This window comes from Salvelinus sp. IW2-2015, linkage group LG11 (assembly GCF_002910315.2).
Source record: "Salvelinus sp. IW2-2015 linkage group LG11, ASM291031v2, whole genome shotgun sequence".
In the NCBI taxonomy this organism is placed as follows: Eukaryota; Metazoa; Chordata; class Actinopteri; order Salmoniformes; family Salmonidae; genus Salvelinus; species Salvelinus sp. IW2-2015.
Window position 1 is genome coordinate 4,291,633 of NC_036851.1, and position 20,991 is coordinate 4,312,623.

Here is a 20,991-nt window from a genome sequence, read left to right on the forward strand (position 1 = left end):
CAGGGTCAGGGAAAACTCCTGGCCCTAGACATCAGGCATTTCATGAATTGGTCACAAARCGCCTAATATTCTGGTTTCTCCTGTAATAAATGTGTCTCTTCCAGACTTCTCCGACTGTATCAGTAAGAACAAAAGAGTGGGCTATGAGTCTGGAGAATATGAGATCGTGAGTAGACTCTGGGCCTACATTATTGAATTTCATATTGATCATCTTAGTTCAATCAATATATTTCACACTTGTATTTCTGTGAAATCAATGGCAAGACCTTTTTCCTTTCTAATCGTGTGTGTTATTTGCTGTCTGTTCAAGTGCTTCACTGTGTTAACTGYTTSTRCTTTCACTTAATCCCRCTTTTCTCCCTGTCTAGTTGGCSGAGGGCTGTGGGGTGAAGGAAACCCCCCAGCAGAAGTACCAGKGGCTGGTCAATGAGATCCAGGAGCTCAGTCATGAGGTGGAAACCACCCAGGTAGGGCCCAGACACAGTTCCAAGCAACCTGTTTGCTTCCTAGCCCTTACGCCCTACCGCCTAGGCCTAGACTATCCAGGTCAGACAGGAACATCAGGAATCCCTTAAACCATCCTTCATGTACTGTATACACCATTTGACCTAGACCTACCCCAAATCAGTGGTTGCCCTTTTCACATCTGTCTCGCTGTCCCCCAGGCGACCACGAAGGATAGCAGTGCAGAGGAGCGTCTGACCCCAGTAGTCCTAGCCCAGCAAGCTGCCCAGCTCAAACAGCAGCTGGTCTCTGCCCACCTGGACACTCTGCTGGGACCACAGGCACATATCAACCTAGCTGACCCAGACAGAGCACTGGCCGAGTAAGTAAGTAAGGGAGCGGAAGGGACTCCCTTCCGGGTCCAAGAAGCGCTCGCCAGGTGAGAGGACAGGGAGGGAAGTAGGAAGGGATTAAAAACGGTAGCAAACGCAATCTTAGTCTCAAATGGTTACATAGTTGTGAGAAAGGGAGACGATATGACGTAGTCTTAGCAGTCGCTGCTCGTATTAAAGACTTAAAAGGCGTCAGGAAGCCTAGCGGTAAAGAGCGTTGGGACAGTTACCAAACGGTTGCTGTTTTGAATCCCTGAGCCGACTAGGTGATAAATCTGTAAGTCGCTGCATAGGAGCATCTGCTAAGTGACTCAAATGTAAAAGAGTATCTTCTTATCCCCCTTATGTTATTTCCTTCCCTACTCTCCCTCTCCCTTCTCCACCCTTTTGCTCTCTATTTGTTTCTCTCCACCCCCAGGCGTCTGCTAACCCAGCTGGAGGRAGCGAGGAGCAGTAGGGGGAGTACAGGGGAGCGGAAGGCCTCAGCTAAAGCTCCTGATGGTGTGGTGCTCTATGAGCTGCACAGCCGGCCAGAGCAGGAGAGGTTCACAGACGCTGCCAAGGTGAGGGGCCCCAGGGCCATGGCTGGGTGTCTGCCAAATGGTCAGCAGTTGGTGTGCATGCGCATGTGAGTGAAGAGAGCTCAATGAGTGTTAGCTGTTGTGTCTGTTGCGCTAGATGGGTTGGTGATGCAATGTTAGGCGTGTGAGGTCTGTTGCCTAAATTATTTGTCTTTGTTACATGATTTAGTAGTTAATTCTCTGTCTCTCCTGTGTGTAGGTGGCAGAGCTGGAGAAGCGGCTTGCAGAGCTGGAGACTGCCGTGGGCTCTGGATCAGACAAACAGGGTCCTCTGAGTGCTGGGGTGCAGGGAGGCAGTCTCATGGTGAGTCTCTTCTGCACTCTTCTTTCAGTACTGAACTCCACCCATATCGTCAATCACTGTTAACCCTTTGACTGATTTTGAGACATTCTATCTGTGTCATCAATCACTGTTTGGTACTGAGGCCAAATGACTAAATATTATTAAGTTCAACCTACATAGCCACAACTTCACTTCGTGGTCATGATTGGAAGCCAATCAATCCCTGTTAACCTTGTGACTGCCCCCCCCCCCCCCTTTCCATCTCCCTCTTTCTCTCCTCCATACTGTCTTTTTCTCCACCCCCCAGGACACCATGGAGCTGCTGCAGGCGCGGGTCAGTGCTCTGGACTCAGCCACTCTGGACCAGATAGAGGCCAGACTGCAGGTGACACACCTTTCCCATTGCAGAGGCAAATACAAAACGGATCAGTGTCTGGGGCAACTTCAGCCTACTCCACACTGTGTGTCTTGCCGCTTCTAGTTGTCAGAAGGCCTGGAGGGACCTTGACAACCAACACCATTCGTTGTCGTACTGCAATAGTGCACTTTTATTTACATGTGATGATTTTGTGTTGTCTATGTATAGAGTGTACTTGGGAAGATGAATGAGATTGCAAAGCACAAGGCAACCATCGAAGATGCTGATACACAAAACAAGGTCAGTAACTACCTGGTTTTTATGTCAAACTTTTCAAATGTGAACTTTATACCGCATGTTAGGACTATTTCACACAACATTTTTAAAGTAATTGTGGCCTGACCAGGAAAAACTATTGGCACAAACTATGCCCTATTGATCAAACCCTGACAATCCACTACTAACCATATAATTATTCCGACTGCATTTCAGAGCAACTCGTTCTGCTGTCAGTCAATATTGTTCACCCCCAACCTTATCATTATTTGGTCTGCAACTTGTTCCATTAGCTATTATTATATTTATATTATTCCAATAACTGTTATGTTGTCTGTCAGGTGTCTCAGCTGTATGACGTGGTGGAGAAGTGGGACGCCATGGCAACCTCTCTGCCTCAGGTGGTGCAGAGGCTCATGGCTGTCAAAGAGTTGCATGAACAAGGTAATAACTAGGGCCGGTTCAATTACTGTGTAACTGACGGTTATGGATAAGGACATGAAAAGAAAATAACCGTCAAAACAAAAAAAAACGGGGTTGGGGGAACGAACAGGTGACGGAAGCCGGACATTTGTGGGCTTGAGTCTGTTTCTGCGGAAACACGGACTCTTAACAACGTGATGAAACTTTGTTGCTCCTTGCTGAAACGAGCAACAAATAAAATAAAGCTTTATTCATACAGCACATTTCAGACATGGAATGCAACACAATGTGCTTTACAGGAAAAAACGAACAATGAAAATAAAAGCTGAAATATTTACTACACAACAAGATAAAAAGACAAAATWATGACAAACTGAACAACTAAAAAGCACCTGAAGGAAAAGCAAAGCTAAACATGTTTTTTTAAGATCTCTTTTAAATATGTCCACAGTTTTGGCCCCCCTCAGGTTCTCTGGCAAGCTAWTCCAGAGGCTGGGGGCATTTAAAAAAAWATATATATATATATTTCACCTTCATTTAACCAGGTAGGCCAGTTGAGAACAAGTTCTCATTTACAACTGCGACCTGGCCATGATAAAGCAAAGCAGTYCGACACAAACAACAAKACAGAGTTACACATGGAATAAAGAAACATACAGTCAATAATACAGTAGAAAAAGTCTATATATAGTGTGTGRAAATGAGGTAGGATAACGGAGGTAAGGCAATAAATAGGCCATAGTTGCGAAATAATTACAATGGAGCAATTAAACACATTAAACGCATAACTAAAGGGTGCCTGTCCATGCGTCTTGGTCCTAAGCTTTGGTATAGTTAAAAGGCCAGTTCCAGAGTACCTGAGGCACCTACTGGTTTGATTGGTAGACTCATTAGACTCGCAATYGCTGCCTAGTATTGCGATGAAAATGTCCATGTAATATAGAATAAGTTCATTCAAATGATAACTGATGTGGCACGTGGAATGTACTGTATGTATTTATTATTTTTTGTAATCTCAGTTGAATCAACAAATCACTTCACGTATTGATAGGTACACTTCCTGCTTTTACTTCCTGCTTTGCTCCTCTGGGGACACTCGCAATGGCTGCCAGTCCACCCATTATGCAATCATTGACTTGAATGGAGATACCCTTTCTATTTCTATGGCAGCACATGCAGTCAGGAGCACACGCCGTCACAAAAATGTTTTGCTATTCGAAAGGTTATTACCAGCGGCATACCACCCTGAATACCACTGCTGGCTTGCTTCTGAAGCTAAGCAGGGTTGGTCCTGGTCGGTCCCTGGATGGGAGACCAGATGCTGCTGCAAGTGGTGTTGGAGGGCCAGTAGGAGGCACTCTTTCCTCTGGTCTAAAGAAATACCGCAATGCGATTGGGGACACTGCCCTGTGTAGGGTGCCGTCTTTCGGATGGGACGTTAAACGGGTGACCTGATTCTCTGAGGTCATTAAAGATCCCATGGCACTTATCGTAAGAGTAGGGGTGTTAACCCTGGTGTTCTGGCTAAAATTCACAATCTGGCCCTCAAACCATCACGGTCACCTAATAATCCCCAGTTTACAATTGGCTCATTCATCCCCCTCCTCTCCCCTGTAACTATTCCCCAGGTCGTTGCTGCAAATGAGAACGTGTTCTCAGTCAACTTACCTGGTAAAATAACGGATAAATAAATAAATAACGGAGACCGTGGTCATTTGGCTGGCCAATTACAATCATCCAAAAAGCCATGACTGTCACAACCCTAGTAATAACCTGACAAGCTCACCTGGTGTCCATACTTGTGGCAAACAAATTGTTATTTGAGTTTCACTGGATTCGGCTAGAATTTTGCTCTTTTGGGACTTCCATTGTATCAAGCAAACAAAATTTGCCTCACTTTGTCTTTGATTGAATTTTCATCAAGATCCCCTCTGCTTGTCTGTAGTGCCTACATAGCTCTGTGTTTCTCTCTGTGCCCTGTAGCCATTCAGATGGCTTGATTCGCTGGCCGTGATTTACACAGGCAGCCCAAATTTGATGTTTTGCCCAAGTATTGGCAAAAGATCTGATCGGTCAAAATATCAGAATCGGGCTGCCTGTGTAAATGAAGCTGTAGTAATGCAGATTGCTTAACTCTGACGGACAGTGTCTGTCTGTGACGACATGACTCACCAGTCTTAGTCTATCTATAGCCATGCAGTTTGGTCAGCTGCTGACCCACCTGGACACCACCCAGCAGATGATCAACAACTCTCTGAAGGACAACGGAACACTGCTCTCACAGGTAGGAAACACTACCTCCCTCACTGCTTTCACACTGCCGTAGGACACATTTCACACTGCTCTCACAGGTTGGTAGGACTGCTGCMGGGACTGACATGTGACCTTTAAACTACCTTTAAACTACTCTTGTACCTTCCACACTMTATTGAGCTGAACTGTACTGCACTTGTCTGTTTACCCATCCATCGTAGCTGCTGGAAATGTGCTGAAAAGGAGAATGTGAAATGATGGTGTGGAAAGGGTAATAAAGTTCTCTCGTCTATCCGGGACAAACGTGTCCACGTACTTGATCCCCATGGTGTCACCTTCTGTGCATTGTCTTTTTTTTGACAAAGGTTTTACACTTGTGTAGCTAGACAGCCTGTCCATTCAATACATTGAACCAAATAKATGTACTTAACTTAAAATTCATTGTTTATGAATTACCATAGACATATGTAATGATTTTGCAAGAAATATAAGTATTTTTATGTGCAGCGCCTTCACATCCCTTGACTTTTTCCACATCTTGTTGTTTAAGCCTAATTTAAAATGAATTAAATTGAGCTTTTGGTCACTGGCCTATGCACATTTTTACAAATGTAGTGAAAAGCTGAAATGTCTCATCTAGGTATTCGACTTTTTATTATGGCAGGCTAAGTTAATTGAGCACAAAATTTGCTTAACAAGTCACATAAGTTGCATGGACTCACAGTGTGCAATAATAGTGTTTAACAGGATAATTAAATGACTACCCCATCTCTGTACCCCACACATACAATTATCTCTAAGGTCCCTCGTCAGCACTGAATTTCACCACAGATTCGACAACAAACACCAGGGAGATTTTTCAATGGTTGCAAAGAAGGGAACCTGTTTTATTTATTTGTTTACAGTGCATTTGAAAGTATTCAGGACCATTTTGTTAAGTTACACGTATTCTGAAATAGATTCAATGTTTTTTCCCCGCTCAATCTACATACAATACCCCATATTCACGAAGCAAAAACGCTACAAGCTTGGCACACCTGTATTTGGGAGTTTCTCCCATTCTTCTCTGCAGATCTTCAACCTCTGTGATGTTGGCTGAGAGCATCGCTGCACAGCTTTTTCAGTCTCTCTAAAGAGTGTTCATTGGGTTCATGTCCGGGCTCTGGCTGTGCCACTGAAGGACATTCAGAGACTTTTTCCGAGCCACTCCTGCGTTGTCTTGGCTGTGTGCTTAGGGTCATTGTCCTTTTGGAAGGTGAACCTTCGATCCAGTCTAAGTCCTGAGCGCTCTGGAACAGGTTTTCAAGGATATTTCTGTACTTTGCTCCGTTCATCTTTCCCTTGATCCTGACTAGTCTCCCAATCTCTGCTGCTGAAAAAACATCCCACAGCATGATGCTGCCACCACCACTACTTCACTGTAGGGATGGTTCCAGATTTCCTCAACATGATTCAGCCAAAGAGTTCAGCAGCTGTCATGTGCCTTTCCTGAGGAGTGGCTTCAGTCTGGCCACTGTACCATAAAGGCCGGATTGATGGAGTGCTGGAGAGATGGTTGTCCTTCTGAAAGTTCTCCATCTGCACAGAGTAACTCTGGCTCTCTGTCAGTGACCATCGGGTTCTTGCTCCCTGACCAAGGCCCTTCTCCCCCGATTGCTCAATTTGGCTGGGCGGCCAACTCTAGGAAGAGTCTTGGTGTTCCAAACTTATTCCATTTAAGAATGATGTAGGCAACTGTGTTTTTGGGGACCTTCAATGCTGCAGACATTTTTTGTACCCTTCCCCAGATCTGTGCCTCAACTCAATGCTGTCTCGGAGCTCTACTGACAATTCCTTCACCTCATTGCTTGGATTTTGCTCTGACATGCACTGTCAACTGTGGGACCTTATATAGACAGGTGTGTGCCTTTCCAATCATATCCAAACAATCCACCACAGGTGGACTCCAAGTTGTAGAAACATCTCACTGACGATCAATTGAAACAAGATGCACCTGAACTCAATTTGAAGTCTCATAGCAAAGGGTTTGAATAAGTATGTAAATGAGGTATTTCTGTTTTATTTCAAATACATTTGCAAAAAAAATAAAAAATTCACCTCGTCATTATGGGGTATTGTGTGTAGAATTTAGTTTTTTAAAATTCATTTTAGAATAAGGCTATAACGTCACAATGTGGATAAAGAGAAGGGGTCTGAATACTTTCTGAATGCACTGTATGTATATTGCACCAGATTTAGCTAGACAGCTCATTTTAATCTGTAGGCCCTGTGTAGAAAACAATCAACATCATTACAATGCTACAATATAGCACACTATTTAAAATGTGGGTGGGATGGATGGATAAATATAGTACCTGTCAAAGGTTTGGACACCTACTCCAGGTTTTTCTTTTTTACTATTTTCTACATTGTAGAATACTAGTGAAGACATCAAAACTATGAAATAACACATGGAATCATGTAGTAATCAAAAGAGTGTTACAATTGCCCTAAACTCTTGCAGCCATGACAAAACCATATGCCTAGCAATAAACAAGATAAATGTAAATGTTTAGCTAAAATAGTGATTAAATTATGCTTGTTTGAATTCTTTTGACATTTATGCTCAGGACAGTAAGAACAATGTAGCCAGTGGAAAAAATTACTTTCACCCATAAAACATGCAAATAGTGAGATTTGGGTGAAAGCGGGGAGAGAATCTAAAAGGACATGTGCTGAGTGAATTTCATCATTCTAGCATGTTTCTGTTTGGGGAAATTGTCCCTTGTCGCTATTGCCGCCGGTCTCCCCTACTGTACAGGCATTGACTCTGTTAACATATCCCCCCCCCCCTCCCAGGTGCAGACGACCATGAAGGACAATCTCCTGTCGGTAGAAGAAAATTTTGCTGCCCTGGACCAGGGATGAAGAAGTTCAACAAAATAAATCTGCGTAGTTTGAAAAACTGCTCTTGTTTGAGTTTGGACATTGTAGGAGAGGGAGAGATTGGAGTCTTTTCCACTTCTCTCCCTGTCTGTCTTCATCTCTTCCTCTGCCTTTTTTTTCTGGAAGCCGGAATGTTTGATCAAGTGGATTATAATAAAAAAATGGAGACCAAATGTTCGTCTATTCTCCCTTCCCACTCTTTCTTTCCCATTGAAACATGTTATATTTGGTATGCAACGAAATACACCACCCCACTATACAGGATCCAATTGAAATGTTTACTTTGGCTGAAATGCATTATTATTATGGAGTGCTGCGGATCTGACCTTTTGGGGATCTTTAGTCCAGAAAAGATCTGGAGCTTACCAAAGCTTCTGCACATGTGCGGATCACGTTCTGCGCAGGTGTATATTCTCCACTTTACGCACAGAACAGGCTACTCAGGCAGATGATGCTACTTTTAATAGTCAGATTAAAGCTCAATGTCTGCAAGATCACATAATGATCACATTATTCTACATAACAGAACCTAATATAATAGCATACAATAACATTACTGTAAACAGAAACATTATTCAATAGTGAAGGATATTTCTTCAAGTTTTACAGTGAAACATCCATGTGGCATAATTCTGCATAGTAACCATGTGATCTCTATCAGTTTCATGGGTAAATGCATTTAGGTGTTGAGTTATACAGTGTTTTGAAGTAGCCTGTTGTTTTGAATGATGCACAGTGAATMAATTTTAGATCAGATGGTGTCAACTGTAGCCTGCCTGTGTATTTTGTCTAGTGGCGCACGCGGTTCAGTTTTGGCCGTGAGAGAAATGAGATGGTGTTTTTGTCTTACAGTAACGTTTTACTATGTTTGGTTCTGTTATGTAGATTACTGTGAATATTATGTGATCTTGCAGACATTGGTCTAAACTTTACTAAACAGGCACCATTCGACCTGAGTAGCCTGTTCTCTACGAGTAAAGTTAGAGAATACACCGTAGATCGTTGTATTTTTTATTTAACCTTTAACCAGGCAAGTCGGTTATTTACAATGACGGCCAAACCCTAACGGCGCTGGGCCATATGCCCAGAAGCTTCAGTTGTTGTCTTTTCTGACTAAAGATGGCTCCACAGCCTTATTACGCCCACTATACACACACACACACACACACACACACACACACATCACTTAATATTCACGTTCCCTTCAAAGCTTGATTGCTTTCAGACCGAAATGATTTTCAATGAAAATGGATCCATAACCTTTCAACCTCTTCAGCCACACTGTTTAGGTATTTTCAACAACATTCATTCAGCTAAGTCAATTTATTTTCCTGTTTGTGGCAYAGCCCTATMTAAAGATATGGCTCTGGTTTGAGAWGTGTTCAGAACAAAAAAAACGAAGGTGACATAGCATGTTTAAGAAAGGACATGTCTACAACTGCACAAAACTAACCATCGGTTGCATCCCAATTGTCCACTCTTCTCCCAAATGTGCACTTGCACACTTCCCGTCATGGATATAGCAATGGTGGAAACTTCATCCAGCCAATGCCTACACCAATCCAATGATGGGAAGTGTGCAAGTGCACACTGGCAGAAGGGTGGAGAATCGGGATGTGCATTGTCATCCATCTTCCTACTGGTGTAGCAGCAGGAGCACCTACAGTACCTGTGTGTGTTGCGGGCCTGAAGTCATGAAGGAATACTTGTAAATATACTTAATGTTTCATGCTCAGTTGCTTGTAACTATTGTGACAGACTAAAATGCCACAGACAAACTAATTTTAATCTACTGTGTCGACTGTCATTGCTTACGATGGATTGTATTGTACATGACCCAGTCTGGTGATGGGATATCTGAATAAAACATGCTTTAACTACACTCACTTTTTGAGAGGGAGAGCAACTCGGCATATTCTACTTCATTATTACTTGCATTGTTTAAATAATTACTTATACCCTGAAAGACCCATGACAATTAAGTCCTCCGACTTGATGTTGTTGTGTAAAAATACAGAACATTGCTACTGTGCACAGACTGCATSTGCCAGACTAGGGTAATCTGATCCTAGATCTGTGGTTACCTGCAATTTTTTACTGGAGCGCTCTAGTCTAGTTACAATCTGTTTGTAAWGGTGTAAAGTGGCCAGCAGAGGGCAGCATAGACCCTTATAAAAAGCATCACTTGAGTTCATACAGTAGGGCACAGAGTTTGCCTTTGGTAAGGTTTCCACCTCTCACGCCATTATTGCCAACTAGGCTACAGTGCAGCTCAAATACAGTGCAATTGAACTTTGGATCTTTTAGCAACCTTTCAAGTGTATTTACTAAAACCCTGATGTACACTGAACAAAAATATAAACAACATGTGTTGGTCCCATGTATGATGAGCTGAAATAAAAGATCCCAGAAATCTTCCAGATGCACAAAAAGCTTATTTCTCTCATTGTGTGCAKAAATTTGTTTACATCCTTGTTAGTTAGTATTTCTCCTTCGCAAAGATAATCCATCCACCTGACAGGTGTGGCATATCAAGCAGATAAAACAGCATACTCATTACACAGGTGCACCTTGTGCTGGGGGACAATAAAAGGCCACTACAATGTGCCYTTTTGTCACAACACAATGRCACAGCGTGCAATTGGCATGCTTCAGAGAGGTTAGGTTAAATGTGGCCATTTCAGTTGAATGCATTCCGTTGTACAACTGACTAGGTATCCCCCTTTCCATGACTGCAGGAATGTCCACCAGAGCTGTTTCCAGAWCATTTTATGATAATTTCCGTAACATAACCCCCTCTAACGTCATTGTAGAGAATTTGGCAGTACATCCAACRGGCCTCACAACTGCAGACCATGTTGAATCACGCCAGTCCAGGACATCAACATCTGGCTTCTTCACCTGCAGCATCGTCTGAGACCGMACAGCTGATGAAACTGTAGGTTTGCACAACCAAAGAATTTCAACACAAACGGTCAGAAACKGTCTCAGTGAAGCTCATTTGCGTGCTTGTCATCCTCACCAGGGTTTTGACCTGACTGCAGTTCGATGTCGTAACTGACTTTAGTGGGCCAATGCTCACGTTCGATGGCCACTGGCACATCAATGGCCAATGCCATACACAGTCTGCAGATGGCAGACTGTGTATGGCATCGTGAGGGCGAGCGGTTTGCTGTTGTGAACAGTATCCCCCGCCCTGTCACCTGCTTTTGAGTTCGCTTGGGGACTTGTTACCAAATTCAAAGTTTCAAGTTCCTATTTTTCCTTGGGAGTTTTCCTTCAGGCGTGCGCGGTCGCTGAGAAGTGAACTTTGGAAAATCCTTTCCACTGACAATGCACCTGAAGAGGCACTCTGCAATTCTGTTCTCTGTGCGGTTTCAAGGACCTGAGCTCCCTCTTCTTTTTGCTTTATTATAGGCTATAGTAAGACAAACAATTGATACGTGTGTGTGTGTGTGGGGGGGGGGGCGGGGGGGGGCACAGCAGAATGATGCCGCCATCATGGCAATCCACAAAAGTCAGTCTGAAGAAAACTCGAACAGCTGCTTTAAGGAGAAGTTCAGCATAATTCAGGATAAAGTGTATCGAAAAACTCCAAGAGGAGATGGAACACACAGCACCCATTACCGTGTCTTCATCCCCTCTACATTGACTGACCAGATGATCATAGCTTATCATACCAACCCCATGAGTGGCCACCTTGGAATCTTCAAGACCTACCGAAGATTACAGGAGGTGGTGTACTGACCAGGCATGTGGATCGATACCAAGAGGTTTGTACAGCAGTGTGAAYTCTGCCAGGAATACAAACCAGACATGGGCAGACCTGCCGGGAAACTGCAGCAGAACATGGTGAACCGTCCCAATGAAATGCTGGGAATTGACCATGGAGCCTTTTCCTCCCAGCCAGGGGACCCGGAATGAATTGTTATTGGTACTAGTGGTCTACTACACACACTGGGTGGAGTTGTTTCCACTCCGCAAAGCCACTGCATCCGCCATTGCTCTAATTCTGCAAATGGAGAATCATTACCAGATTCAGGATTCCAAACCAGATTCTCTCTGACCGAGGTCCGCAGTTCATCTCAGGAATCTACAAAGAGTTCTGTACCTACAGGGGTGGAGTTGCCAAGCTGACCACGGCCTACCATCCTCAGACCAACCTGACCGAGAGGGTAAATTGCACCCTGAAGGGGATGATTGCTTCATTCGTGGGGGGATCAGCACACAAGGTGGGTTCAGCATCTTCCTGAGTTTTGCTTTYCACTGAACTCTGCGGTCCAGGAGACTTCTGGGGTCACTCCCYCCGAACTCCACCTGGGAAGACCACTAAAAGGTCGGATGGACAGAGTCTTGCAAGGTTACAACGTTTCACCTGACTACCCAGCAGTTTATGCAGTCCAACACCACCACACCTTGCTAGCCAGAGTGGAGGGCAGCAGAATCAAAGCCAAACAACGACAGCTSAGAAACTAAAACAAACATAGACGAGACGTGTGTTTCCCACCCCAGTCTCATGTCTGTGTCCATTCTCATCATCTGTCAAAGGCGTCCAAGCAGTTCACTGCCAAGCTAGCTTCGAGTTGGAAAGGTCCTTACCATGTGGTGCAGCAGTTGGGGCTGGCYAACTACAGTGGTTGCTCCACTAAAAGTTTTGCGATTATGCTATGGGACTTAGAGGTCATTTGTGGTTTAGTACGGTACCCTGCGTCACCCTTCATTGCTCCAGAACACCGCAAGGGGGAGTCAGGGATTGTCTAACTGACAATGAATGGGTGACATAAACCTAAATAGAAACTGATAAATGTGCACGACTTCAGTGTTACTTACTAAAACWGTTGTTACACTAAGGTATTTATTATTTTATTTTGTTAGGATTATTTTGCTCTTACTGTAGTACTGTAGATAACTACTACTGTAGATAACTACTTCCGGCGCCGACAGAGATGGCCGCCTCGCTTCGCGTTCCTAGGAAACTATGCAGTATTTTGTTTTTTTACGTGTTATTTCTTACATTGGTACCCCAGGTAATCTTAGGTTTCATTACATACAGTCGGGAGGAACTACTGAATATAAGAGCAACGTCAACTCACTATCATTACGACCAGGAATATGACTCTCCCGAAGCGGATCCTGTGTTTTTCCTTCCACCCAGTACAATGGATCTGATCCCAGCCAGCGACCCTAAACAACGACGCCGTAAAAGGGGCAAACGAAGCGGTCTTCTGGTCAGGCTTCGGAGAAGGGCACACCGCGCTCCATCCCTAGCATACTACTCGCCAATGTCCAGTCTCTAACAACAAGGTTGATGAAATCCGAGCAAGGGTAGCATTCCAGAGAGACATCAGAGACTGTAACGTTCTTTGCTTCACGGAAACATGGCTCACTCGAGAGATGTAACGGAGTCGGTGCAGCCAGCTGGTTTCTTCACGCATCGCGCCGACAGAAACAAACATCTTCTGGTAAGAAGAGGAGCGGGGGGTATGCCTTATAGATTAACGAGACATGGTGTGATCATAACAACATACAAGTCATTCTGTTCACCTGACTTAGAATTCCTCACAATCAAATGTCGACCGCATTATCTACCAAGGGAATTCTCTTCGATTATAATCACAGCCGTATATATTCCCCCCCAAGCAGACACATCGATGCCCTGAACAAACTTTATCTGACTCTATGTAAAACTAGAAACCACACCCTGAGGCTGCATCATCGTAGCTGGGATTTTAACAAGGCTAATCTGAAAACAAAACTCCCTAAATTCTATCAGCATATCGATTGTGCTACCAGGGCTGGTAAAACCCTAGATCATTTTTATTCTAACTTCCGCGACGCATATAAGGCCCTCTCCCGCCCTCCTTTCGGAAAAGCTGACCGACTCCATTTTGTTGCTTCCAGCCTACAAACAGAAACTAAAACAAGAAGTTCCCGCGCTCAGGTCTGTTCAACGCTGGTCGACCAATCTGATTCCACGCTTCAAAGACTGCTTCATCACGTGGATTGGGATATGTTCCGCATTGCGTCCAACAACAACATTGACGAATACGCTGATTCGGTGAGCGAGTTCATTAGAAAGTGCATCAGTGACGTAATATCCACAGCAAAAGATTAAAACATTACCAAACAGAAACCGTGGAGTTTTGGCAGCATTCGTGCGAAACTGAAAGCGCGAACCACTTGCTTTTAACAGGGCAAGGTGACCGAAAACATACCGAATACAAACAGTGTAAGCTATTCCTCCGCAAGGCAATCAAACAAGCTAAGTGCCAGCATAGAGACAAAGTAGAGTCGCAATTCAACAGCTCAGACACAGAGGTATGTGGCAGGGTCTACAGTCAATCACCGATAAAAAAGAAAACCAGCCCTTCGCGGACCCAGGATGTCTTGCTCCCAGACAGACTAAAATATTTTTGCTCCGCTTTGAGGACAATACAGTGCCACTGACACGGCCCGCTACCAAAACCTGCGGGCTCTCCTTCACTGCAGCCGAGGTGAGTAAAACATTTAAACGTGTTAACCCTCGCAAGGCTGCAGGCCCAGAGGGCATTCCCAGCCGCGTCCTCAGAGCATGCGCCAGAACCAGCTGGCTGGTGTGTTACTGACATATTCAATCATTTTATCCCAGTCTGCTGTTCCCACATGCTCAAGAGGCCACCATTGTTCCTGTTCCCAAGAAAGCTAAGGTAACTGAGCTAAACACTACTAGCCCCGTAGCACTCACTTCCGTCATCATGAAGTGCTTTGAGAGACTAGTCAAGGACCATATCACCTCCACCCTACTTGACACCCTAGACTCACTCCAATTTGCTTACCGACCCAATAGGTCCACAGACGACGCAATCGCAACCACACTGCACACTGCCCTAACCATCTGGACAAGAGGAATACCTATGTGAGAATGCTGTTCATCGACTACAGCTCAGCATTTAACACCATAGTACCCTCCAAACTCGTCATCAAGCTCGAGACCCTGGGTCTCAACCCGCCCTGTGCAACTGGGTACTGGACTTCCTGACGGCCGCCCCCAGGTGGTGAGGGTAGGTAACAACATCACCCCGCTGATCCTCAACACTGGGCCCCACAAGGGTGCGTTCTGAGCCCTCTCCGTACTCCCTGTTCACCCACGACTGCGTGTCCATGCACGCCTCCAACTCAATCATCAAGTTTGCAGACGACACTACAGTGGTAGGCTTGATTACAACAACAACGAGACGGCCTACAGGAAGGAGGTGAGCCCTCGGAGTGTGGTGTCAGGAAAATAACCTCACACTCAACGTCAACAAAACAAAGGAGATGATTGTGGACTTCAGGAAACAGCAGAGGGAGCACCCCCATCCACATCGACGGGACAGTAGTGGAGAGGTAGTAAGTTTAAAGTTCCTGCGTACACATCATGGACAAACTGAATTGGTCCACCCACCAGACAGCGTTGTAAGAAGGCGCAGCAGCGCCTCTTCAACCTCAGGAGGCTGAAGAAATGGCTTGTCACCAAAAGCACTCACAAACTTCTACAGATTGCACAATCGAGAGCATCCTGTCGGGCTGTATCACCGCCTGGTACGGCAACTGCTCCGCCCACAACCGTAAGGCTCTCCAGAGGGTAGTGAGGTCTGCACAACGCATCACCAGGGGGCAAACTACCTGCCCTCCAGGACACCTACACCTACCGATGTCACAGGAAGGCCATAAAGATCATCAAGGACAACAACCACCGAGCCACTGCCTGTTCACCCTGCTATCATCCAGAAGGCGAGGTCAGTACAGGTGCATCAAAGCAGGGACCGAGAGACTGAAAAACAGCTCATATCTCAAGGCCATCAGTGTCACGTTCCTGACCTGTTTTCCTTTGTTTTGTATTTATTTAGTTGGTCAGGGCGTGAGTTGGGTGGTTTGTCTATGTGTGATTTTCTATGTTGGTATTTTGTGTTCGCCTGGTATGATTCTCATCAGAGGCAGCTGTCAATCGTTGTCCTGATTGAGAATCATACTAAGGCAGCCGGGGTTTCACGTGTGTTTTGTGGGTGTTTGTTTCCGTGTTTGTGTTTTTCACCACACGGTACTGTATCTGTTTTTTGCACTTGTTTATTTGTTTGTATTTTCAGTGTTCAGTTTTTCCGTTATAATAAATCATTCATCATGAACACTAACCACTCCGCGTATTGGTCCGATCCTTCTCGCCTCTCCTCGTCCGAGGAGGAGGAATATGACGATAGCCGTTACAATCAGACTGTTAAACAGCCACCACTAACATTTAGCGGCTGCTGCCAACATACTGACTCAACTCCAGCCACTTTAATAATGGAATTGATGGAAATTTATGTAAAAATATATCACTAGCCACTTTAAAAAATGCCACTTAAAATAATGTTTACATACCCTACATTACTCATCTCATATGTATATGTATATACTGTTACTCTATATCATCTACTACATCTTGCCATCTTTATGTAATACATGTATCACTAGCCACTTTAAACTATGCCACTTTATGTTTATATACCCTACATTACTCATCTCATATGTATATACTGTACTCTATACCATCTACTGCATCTTTGCCTATGCCGTTCTGTTACCATCACTTCATTCATATATCTTTATGTACATATTCTTTATCCCTTTACACTTGTGTGTATAAGGTAGTAGTTGTGGAATTGTTAGGTTAGATTACTCGTTGGTTATTACTGCATTGTCGAAACTAGAAGCACAAGCATTTCGCTACACTCGCATTAACATCTGCTAACCATGTGTATGTGACAAATAAAATTTGATTTGATTTGATTAGACTAGTCACGTTGTACAACACCTGAGTGGCGCAACGGTCTAAGACACTGCATAGCTTTGCAAGCTGTGTTGCTACAGATGCTGGTTCAATACATGTGCCGGTATCGACTGAGAGACCCATGAGATGACTGTAGGTGTTTGGTTTCTCTCCCTCTAAAAACAGAAATAAATCATCCTAAATAACAAACAATGTCTCACCCCATGTTCAAGTATGGCCTTTTTCTCGCTCATTTTACATTATTTGAAAACGAAATCATCTCCAAAATATTTTTTAAACAAAGCAATTATTATTATTKATTTAGAATTATATAAAAGCCCATTGGATATTCTCAGAGATATATTATTAACCCTGTCATTAGCAGGACAATATATATTGGTCATGGCTCCAGAGTGGCACACAATGGGATTACCTTGCAGTTCTCCAGCTGTATCAACAAAGCGTGCAAGGTTCAAGGCACGAGGGCAGGGGGCACGGGATGGGCCGCAGAGCCACTCACAGAAGACCAACCTAACCCATGGGGAAGGGAGGAGGGGGGGGTGGATGAGTCACGTCATATTTTTCGATATACTGTAGGCCTACCGTAGGCAGCATGAGTCTCACGAGTGTTGTGTAATGTGCTGTTAAAAGGGGTGTAGGTCTTATTTATTTAAAGAGCATACTGAAGTTAGAAGCAATAGGATTTGAAGCGATAGCCTACAACGTTTAGCACTGCTCTGAGACAAGCATGGGGACTGGTCTTGATAAATTAATTAGATTTTTATTTTGACTGAATCTCCGTTTGGGTATTGGTTAGACTACAATTAGGGTGTAGAAATGTTATGCTCTTAGTGTAACCTTTATATAACTAGGCAAATCAGTTAAGAACAAATTGTTATTTACAAGGACAGTCTACTCCTTCCTTCCTGTGGGGAATTGAACACCGGTCTCCCGCCTGCCCGCACCACACGGGGATTCTTTAGCTAAATAGCCCAGTACTGTAAGCCTATCAAATGCTTCTCAAAGATGCCCTCTGGTGGTCAAACTAGGATTAATGGTACCAGTGGTTCACACTTAAATAACGTGCCATAGAATTATGCGGCACCATGCAAGCTGCACCGCAGTACGCTGCAACTTTTAAAGGACGAACCACTTGGTCTGTTTGGAGGACACGGCGTGACGTTTTGATAACTGTGTAAATCTCTTTAGGACAAGGGGACTTTCGTCAATATATTCGCCTGTATTAAACYCCAAAAATGAAATTCTAATTAGCTGCTAATTTGGTTGTCATAAAGAATTACAAATGTCATGGTGATTTGGATGAGACTGCTGAATCGAGGCAAAGGTTAGAATCTCTGGATTACGTAACTAATGTTAGCTAAATTTAGTAATTCATAAAATGGCTACATTTCTTTCAAATGACAATTCTGTTAACTGTCTTGTGCAAGTTTTAAATTGACTCAATACCTGTTGGKAAAGGTGTCAGCTAGAGATGACGTGCAGGAGCTTGCAGGGATTTGTAGTCTTGCATGATTTCGACTTTGATGCTAATCAGCATTTTCGAATCTGAGAGTATATACAGCCGAATATACTGATAAAAGTCACCTTGTCCAAGAGAGATTTACATGGTTAAAAGTTCACGCCGGGGTAAGCCTACACGAAACACAGCCCTTATTTTAAGTGTTTCTAAAATACCCTATGGGAAAAATGTACGGTGGAAAAACTATTGTCACCATTTCTGTTTGACCGCTAGGTTTTATGGMTATTATGACATCTCCACTGTGGGGCTCTATAGGTGTCTCCCCATTTTTGTGCTATGTTCGTGTACTAGTCGGAACTAGGAAACTCTGAAATGTCTGACTTGCTAAATGGTTGTAGTTATACACGTGGCACGTTCAAGCAAGTCGGGAAATTTCAGKGTTTCCTAGTTCCGACTAGCACTTGAACGTGGCATTATTACACCTAAGTGGTGTCACCTTGTTAATGGTTAGAGCATTGGGCCAGTAACCGGAAGGTWGCTGGATCGAATTCCCGAGCTGACAAGGTAAAAATCTGTCATTCTGCCTCTGAGCAAGGCAGTTAACCCACTGTTCCCTGGGCGCCGAAGACGTAGATGTCGGTTAAGGCAGCCCCCCGCACCTCTGATTCAGAGGGATTGGGTTAAATGCGGAAGACACATTTCAATTGAATACATTCAGTTGGACAACTGACTAGGTATCCCCCTTTCCCTTTTCCCTGAAAACCTTTCGGCCACTGAGGTATAATAAGAAAGGACTTGGCAGAGSCTAATGACACATTCATGTAGCTAAAGAAATCCTCTTAGAAAATAAACACACTAGGTGACAAAATACCAGATTTTCAAACGAAAAAGCTCATAATGTTTATTAGTACAATTTTGTAGTTTATTGATTTCTCTAATCCATCCCGCCTTTTGATTCTCTTGTGAATAACATTTCCCAGTTTTGTTTAATTTTGCCTTTMTTTGTAAAGCCCCTTAGCAGCAATGTTAGTATTACTATATTATTATTGAATTGTTATTAGGCCTATGATTATGAGAATTACATATAGTATTTATATTATTAGAATTATCGAACTAACAAATTAGATAAATTAAGGGAATAACATTGTGGTGTAGTCTAAACGTGTGTTTTGCTTTTATAAACACTGTTGCCTCCCTGCCCATTCCACCCCAGACGGTCGTAACAAAAACKCAGCCTGTGCCAACAACCCTGTGTCCTTTATCCCACTAATGAATACAATACACACGACACGACGGGACTCAATAAACATTAGACAGAAAAAGTATTCCGCTCAACTACTCAGCAACAGCCCCTCAAGTCGTGACGTGGTAACCAAGGCTCCTCGCGCGCTTTAACCCTGCTCCTGGAGACAGCACGTTGAGCTTTCTATTCGCTACTCACGCACGCGACGCGTCTCATCCCACTTGGCGCTGTTGCTAGGCTTGCTGTTGCTAGGCTGATAAACATGGATTTAAACACTTATCTGTCCTTCGGAGTTTGAATACTTTGACGTGAAGTGRCCAAAGACGAAATGACACATGAAATAGAATAAGAAGTGAGCGATTATTTATTAGAATGAYAATGTTGGCTTTAAACGGTTAACCTTAAATGTGTATTATCTTTTATCGTGTACAGTTGTAGCCTGTTCACGATCATCCTCGAAACGATGCGGTAGAGGAGTTTTTGGGAACGCCCAATTTAGAAACTGGCTCTCGACATGTTGAATCGGAGCGTGGTGATGTTGTTTTGATAGCGCGCACAGGCACTCCAATAAATTATATTTCTGAAATTAATATCCGAATGACATGATATTCCTTTAGAATAAACGTGCAATAAAATAAAACAAACAAACAATTATTATAGGCTGTCACTTATTGCAATAAATAGGCTGTATTGCGTTGTTTCCTCTGAGGAAACAAATATGTTGAAGTTTAATTGTTGCAGCAGGCTATACTAGCCTACTCTTGAGAAACAACACTATTTACACAGATAGAGCTACAGTTGGGGGATAGCAGTCGGATCTTCAAAGCATTTCACATAACATGACACACACACAGACTTGATTAAAGGCCTACTGTACAATGTGGCCCTCACGCGAGTAAAGAAAACAATCGGTCCACAAAAATAAAGACACAATAGAGCTACCAGAGAATTGTGAGGTCAAGCCTATATCAAAAATGGAAAATAAAAACCACACAATTATTGGATTTACATAGAAAATAAGCCATTATTCCAAGCAGACTTGCTTTCTTTATTCTTTTCACTAGCCTATATAACTGAACAGAAATTACAAATAGCCTGTAGTGTAATATGTGTAAGAAAAACTTTGCTTAGACATTCTAAAATATTCTTGCATAAGTGTATTTTTTTTWTAGAATTTTGTTAGAGCCAGAGAGAGACTTAAATAAAACATGTTCTGGTTCTCCCGGTCTTATCACTGACTAGAAATTTGTTGCCAAGCATTGCATCATTCCTTTCATGTGACTCCCAAACGCCCCAAATTCGTCCTGGCCGTCTTATGACTGCATCACATCTTCAGGTCACATAAACTACGACGGAGACAACTAGCAATGGCATTTTAAGGCCCGCCTTTACCGTAGAAGATAATTACGCATTGGATGTCACCAAGCAAAATATTTTAGCGCGTAGATTATGATTGGACCATCTGGATGTCAGTAATTTCATCGTCAGCTAATGGTAGGWTAGGTTGTGTAAAAAACAATATCTCCACATTAAGTTCGGTTGGCTCACCTTATATAAACACCACCG

General features: G+C 43.5%; 1 protein-coding gene across 2 annotated transcripts in view; it reads left to right on the forward strand.

Annotated features, from left to right (window-relative positions):
- Window positions 1–8,188, forward strand: part of dctn2 (dynactin 2 (p50)) — a 36,745-nt gene extending 28,557 nt beyond the window's left edge. For both annotated transcript variants that reach the window (XM_070445502.1, XM_070445501.1), the window contains exons 3-12: window positions 105–166; window positions 369–467; window positions 666–826; window positions 1,255–1,399; window positions 1,617–1,721; window positions 2,008–2,085; window positions 2,287–2,358; window positions 2,676–2,778; window positions 4,950–5,041; window positions 7,849–8,188. In XM_070445502.1, coding sequence (XP_070301603.1) covers window positions 105–166; window positions 369–467; window positions 666–826; window positions 1,255–1,399; window positions 1,617–1,721; window positions 2,008–2,085; window positions 2,287–2,358; window positions 2,676–2,778; window positions 4,950–5,041; window positions 7,849–7,917 — 986 coding nt within the window. In that variant the 3' untranslated portion in view covers window positions 7,918–8,188. The remainder of the gene's footprint in view (window positions 1–104; window positions 167–368; window positions 468–665; window positions 827–1,254; window positions 1,400–1,616; window positions 1,722–2,007; window positions 2,086–2,286; window positions 2,359–2,675; window positions 2,779–4,949; window positions 5,042–7,848) is intronic.
- The last annotated feature ends 12,803 nt before the right edge of the window (window positions 8,189–20,991 follow it).